The following is a 5831-nucleotide window of genomic DNA, read 5'->3' as shown; positions in this document are numbered from 1 at the left end:
GCGACGTGATCATGGTAGGTAATCAGCACAGAAGTGTCAATGGGCCCTCCCGGGTAGCTGCCCTCCTGCTCATCCTCCTCCCCGAGTGGAGGGTCAACATCCGGTACCCCCTCCGCCTCGTGCTATGGCACTGCCACCTCCTCCTCCCCCTCTCGCTGGCGGGAAGAAGATACTCGAGCCAGCCGACTCCTAGATTCAGATGTAGAGGTACCCTCGCCCATCTCCACGGAAACTCGCACACGTCGTCCCCGGCCCTGCCCCCGTCCTTGTGTCGACGCCAGTTGCGCCGCCGCCCGCTCGCGTCTAGCCGACGCAGTCTGGGTCTCTCTACCATGTCTGATGCGTGCTGGTTGGTTGCCTGACATGTTCCTGTAAACAATTGAAATCGATTAATATGCGAGACAACAAAAAAAACTAAAGAAATTGCACTTCTAATACAATTCGGAAGTTCATTTCCGAAACTGGGAATGGAGGTGTTTTCGGAAATGAACTTCCGAAACACCCCTGCGAAGAAGTTTTCTGCAACTTCCATGGCAGACCCCAAAAACAAACTTCAAACCTATGTCTACACATTCTAAACATCCTAAATATCAGTACAAACCTAACCTAATACATTTTTTGCTATTTGTAAACACCATAATATAAATTTTAATCATAGATCTTAAAATCAAAATGCTTACCGATTGAATAGATTGGAGGACTTTTGAATGTAGTAGAGCAAGTAGATGGAGCCTTTGATGTAGCTTTGAAGTGGTTTGCAGAAAAATCTCTTTGGGGTTGAGTTTGGAAGAAGATTAGGGTAAATGAATTGGGGGAGGGGGCTGTTTTGCTTAATCTGCAAAACGCGCAGTATTTCAGAAATGAACTTCCGAAATGCTGTTTTCGGAAATGAACTTCCGAAATAAGACAATTTTTTCAAAAAAAAAAAGCGCTTTCGGAGATGCATCTCCGAAAACACCTTTTCCTTGCATTTCGGAAATGCATTTCCGAAGTCAGGGGTAGTTTGAGTTTTTCACCAGAGGTGGACTAGAAGGTTGGGAGGTGGCCAAAGAAATTTCCTTATAAATATTTAAAAAAAAAAAATGTATAACTTAAACTAATAAGGTATGCCAATTAAATGGTAAAACAAGGATTTATAACTATTAAATAAGAAATTTTGAAAGCAAGTCATTCAAAAACAAATAAAAGAAAATGAATTAGGGTAGTATTTATCATGCCGGCCAACCAGCTTCAATGTTTTATGCAAATTGAAAAAAATACTTTCACGAAATAATTTTATAATTAGAAAAATGTGAAAATGAAAATGAATTCGTCAAATGTTTACTTAAATATTTTTAAATAATTTATTTATTTATAATATTTTTATGTTATTTATAATTTAAATGAAATATATTTGTTGTGTTTCCGTTCATTTTTTAAATTAAAATATGGCGCCTAAATTGTTTGAGACTGTCCTAGTTGGAAGTTAAAGTCCAACTAATAAAGAAACATTAAGACTAATAAAGATGTATATTTTTAAATGATAGCTCATAAAAGAAATAAATTAATTGTCTTCTATTGTACATACATATAGACATTACAAATTTAAAACAATTAATTTAATTAATTGGTTAAGTATATTTAAATTTTCTTTTTCGGTATTATAAATACATTTGTATTATTATATTGTATAATACACTCAAGTACTCAAACCTTTTCCTTCTATTAGTTCAAGTAATTAAATTTTCTGACAATACACATAAGAAAAACACTCACAAAACACAAATGGACTTAGGCTCCCCAATCATTCATTTTCTCCTGCATTCTCTTTTTCTTGTTGCTTTCATTTGTCCTATTAACTCTTCAAAAATAATCAATCATCAAAAACTCAATCAAACTTTACGATATGAGAAACAATTTAACAAAATGAATGAAACGTTAAAATCACATCTTCAACCGATTAATAGGTTTGCAGTCAAGGCAATTCAGGTAATTAGAATAAATTTTAAAATAGAGTCCTAAAACATTTGTTAGAGTTTCCCTAATTTCTTATACATTTATTTTTGATTTTATTTCATTTACGTTTATTTTTTTTTGCAGAGTGTTGAAGGTGATATTATTGACTGTGTTTTGATTCATAAACAACCAGCTTTTAATCATCCTTTATTAAAAGGACACAAACTATGGGTATTTATTTTTTATTATTTTAATTAAGGTGATTTCAAAATTAGTATTTTAACCTAAGGAAACTATTATATTTTAGTTTTATAATTGAGAATTAACGTGAATATTTTTTTTATGTAGAATCCTCCAAAAATATCAAAAGGGCATAAACAAATGAATAATTTTAGTGATAACATTGAGTCTTGGAGTTTATCAGGTGAATTTTGTCCAGAAGGAACAATACCAATTAGAAGAAGAAAAGAATATAAATTTTTTGGAAGAAAAGATATAAGCCAAAGACATTATGTATGCCATTACAGTTTAAAACAACTCAATTTTTTCCACTCATTTAATTTATTTTCTAATTTTTTATGTCTAATTAAAATGTTATATCCATGCTAAAACAGCATGCAACTGCGATTGTGGAAGGGGGATTCACAGGAGCAAAGGCTAACATAAACATCTGGACCCCCTCGGTGGAAAAGAAAGATGAATATAGTGCGGCTAAAATATGGATTATCTCTCAATCATTTTCAGAATTTATTGAAGTTGGTTGGCAGGCATGATAAATATTACCCTAATTCATTTTCTTTTATTTATTTTTTTTTAATGATTTTTGTTTTCAAATTTTCTTATTTAATAGTTATAAATCTGTTTTTTACCATTTAATTGTCATACCCTATTAGTTTAAGTTATATATATTTTTAAAATATTTATAGTTGTGATCTCTGAGTTTGAACCCGCAGTAGTCTATTTTTGTTAGCTTTAATCATGGGTGGCAAAATTGATTTGATCATCTGTAAATTCTCATTTTACCAATAATTTTTGTCGTGTTAAATACAGAATTTATATGGAATTAACAAAGCTACAAGAACTCATCTCTCAACTATCATCTTGTGTTTTTTTCAATTGTTTACTAAATTTTATATTTTAAACAATTAACTAAAAATATCAAGTCATTTTTTGCAGGTCTTCCCGAGTAAATACAGGGACAACAAGCCACGACTTTTTGTTTATTGGACTGTAAGTAAATTGATTGAAGTAAGAGAGGTGATATTATAACTACAATTTATTGATGATAAAGTGATACTATTAATAATAATTGCAGGCTGATGGTTATAAACGAACGGGATGCTATAATTTAGAATGTCCGGGTTTTATTCAAACTAACCGGGAAATATATCTTGAAAGGGCAATTTTTCGAACTTCCACATATAATAATAATCAATGTGGTTTGAACTTAAGGATCGAGCAGGTAATATTCTATTCAAAACATCCAAATTAACTTGTAAATATGAATAACTTTGTGACAAAAAAATATTTTATTAAATATTGAGAACACCCAAATTAACTTGTAAACATAATTATGAATAACTTTGTGACAAAAAAATTATTTTATTAAATTTATTTGTGTTTGAAGGATACGGATAGTGGACATTGGTGGCTTGGATATGGAGATGGACATATAGTTGGATACTGGCCATCCAACCTATTCAAAGAATTAAAAGGTGAAGCACATTTAGTTCAATTTGGTGGAGAAGTATTGGATGTAAACCCATCAGGGTATCATACCGCCACTTCCATGGGTAGTGGTCATTTTGCTGAAGAGGGTTTTGGAAAAGCTGCATTTTTTAGTAATAATCAAGTTAAGGTTTCTTCCAATATCTGGATTGACCCTCCAAAACCCAAGTACTCAGTAGATCATCCAAACTGTTATAATCTTGAAAGTTGGTTTGATTCTGATGCAGGATTCCACTTTTTCTATGGTGGACCTGGTAGAAATGAAAATTGTCTTTATGGGTATTTATAAGAATTTGTTGGAAAAAAAGTAGTGCATATATTCAAAAGTATAAAAAAAAAGAAGTAATTTAATGAAATAATTTCTTCATATTGTTCTTTAATTTTTTTTTTTAACGTGAAAATTAGTTAATTAATATCGCTCTTATGAAAGTTTTAACTACGTCAAAAAAAAAATACTAAATATAATAATTGGTTGTATATGAATAAATAACTAAGAAAAATAAAATCAAAGTTGAAAAATAGATAAAATATAAACAAAGTTGCGAGCAAAATAAATTTATATTTATTGAGATGTATCAAAATATATTTAGTTATAATTAGTTCTCAAGTCTTTTAACTTAATTAAATATTTTGTTTTAGTCTTTTAGCTAAAAAAAATAGTACAAAGTAGTTCCTTAATTAACATTATTATGTTATATTAAATGGTCTCTTTCGATAGTTTTTGACAAAAACTTGTTAAGTAATGACTATGTGGCATTGCAAATGGAAATCAAGCGCTTGGGCTCGAGTGGCAAACGAGTCTTTGCAAAAGACGATATTCAGGGAATACCGAGTTCTATTCCTGGCAGAAACAACATTTGGCCAGTGCACGTGCCTCCGTAGCACGAGCCAGATTAGTCGATCTACTATGTAGGTCGGAAACCGGTGCGAAAGCCTAAAAAAAGTATGCAAATGGAACTTGTTAGCTCAAAATTTATGTTATATTTGCACTCTTGGGTTGAATCTGCATCATTTTATTTTGTTTTTAGATTCTAAGGTTTAATTTTGAAATCTTTCAACTTTCGTTTTTAGATTTTAGGTTGAATCTTCATCTTCCATATTTTGTTTACTTTTATTTTTTATTGCTTGCGTTGTTTCTTTTTGTTTGCTTCCCTAAATTCAAAGGATGGAAGTAGTTCAATCTCAAACAATTAAATCTTTGGCACCACAAGATCTATGCTTCATAGAAATAGGAAGGTGGGGTGTTTTGACCAAGATGAATGTGTTCTTCGAACTAACAGTGATATGAATAGTATAAACCAAGGGAGAAAATTTTGGGGTTGTAGAAACTATAGAAATCACATGGACAAGGGTTGTAATTTATTCAAGTGGTTAGGTGATGAAATAGTTTATGAAAGGAATTTGAAGATTGAAAGGCAAAAGCAAAAAAATTCAAAATAGAATAATGAGATTTTCCACACTAGAGGATGGCAAAAAATGTCCACTGTGGTTGGGATTTTGAGCCTAGAGTTTACTCTTGTGTTTGTAACAATGTATTTCAAATAGGTTGGGATTTAGTTGGGTTGAATTTTGCATCTGTCATGAGTTTAGTCGTGTCATAAGTTATCAATGTAATTTAATTGTATTAGCAAATGCAACAACAAAAGTTAACTCGGTCGATATCATGGAAACTATTTCAAACAGAGGTTGTCTATATTTGTTTGTCTTATAAATGGCATCCATAATCAAGACAACCTGAAAAATATTCAGCAACATTTCCGAATCTCGATGAGCCCAAAAAATATCCCTCACAACATCTGAGTCATCTCTTTTCCTACTCCAGTAAACATAGTTTGCATCTTATATAAGCTTGAGAAAATGTTGTATCTCACTTCTTAGACCTCTTATCTCTTTTTCTATCACACTCTTATGCTTATATATTTCCATGATCTGAGTGACACTTTCGGAATCTTATCAATAAGTGTCTAGGCGGAACATGTCTTGTTAATTCTCTGAATTATGTAATTGGCACTTATGTTTCGCTAAATTATAGTAGCAACAATATGTATCATAGGATGTTAAACTTGCTAATAGAACACAGGTACAAAACACAACAGGTACAACAAGAAGATGTCCTATGGAATGTTGGAACATGTTCTGGAATAACATGTCCTATGGAATAGCTTTTC

General features: G+C 31.7%; 1 protein-coding gene across 1 annotated transcript; it reads left to right on the top strand.

Moving 5' to 3' along the window:
• Positions 1-1905: 1905 nt before the first annotated feature.
• On the top strand, positions 1906-4545 carry LOC131633986 (protein neprosin-like). The gene is made up of 9 exons (XM_058904656.1): positions 1906-1968; positions 2080-2166; positions 2284-2448; positions 2550-2702; positions 3112-3165; positions 3251-3397; positions 3563-3793; positions 3891-3942; positions 4382-4545. The coding sequence occupies exons 1-9, from the start codon at positions 1906-1908 to the stop codon at positions 4543-4545; spliced, it is 1116 nt and encodes a 371-aa protein (XP_058760639.1).
• The last annotated feature ends 1286 nt before the right edge of the window (positions 4546-5831 follow it).

Source organism: Vicia villosa, unplaced genomic scaffold, assembly GCF_029867415.1.
Source record: "Vicia villosa cultivar HV-30 ecotype Madison, WI unplaced genomic scaffold, Vvil1.0 ctg.001198F_1_1, whole genome shotgun sequence".
Classification (NCBI taxonomy): domain Eukaryota; kingdom Viridiplantae; phylum Streptophyta; class Magnoliopsida; order Fabales; family Fabaceae; genus Vicia; species Vicia villosa.
Note: the sequence above shows the minus strand (reverse complement) of the source record. Positions and strands in the feature narration are given on the sequence as shown.

Excerpts from the sequence above, each read along its gene's own strand:
- LOC131633986 (XM_058904656.1), top strand. The coding sequence starts at position 1,906 with ATGAATGAAACGTTAAAATCACATCTTCAACCGATTAATAGGTTTGCA. Across the intron at positions 2,449-2,549 it reads ATATAAGCCAAAGACATTAT|CATGCAACTGCGATTGTGGA; the intron begins GTATGCCATTAC and ends ATGCTAAAACAG. Across the intron at positions 2,703-3,111 it reads TTATTGAAGTTGGTTGGCAG|GTCTTCCCGAGTAAATACAG; the intron begins GCATGATAAATA and ends CATTTTTTGCAG.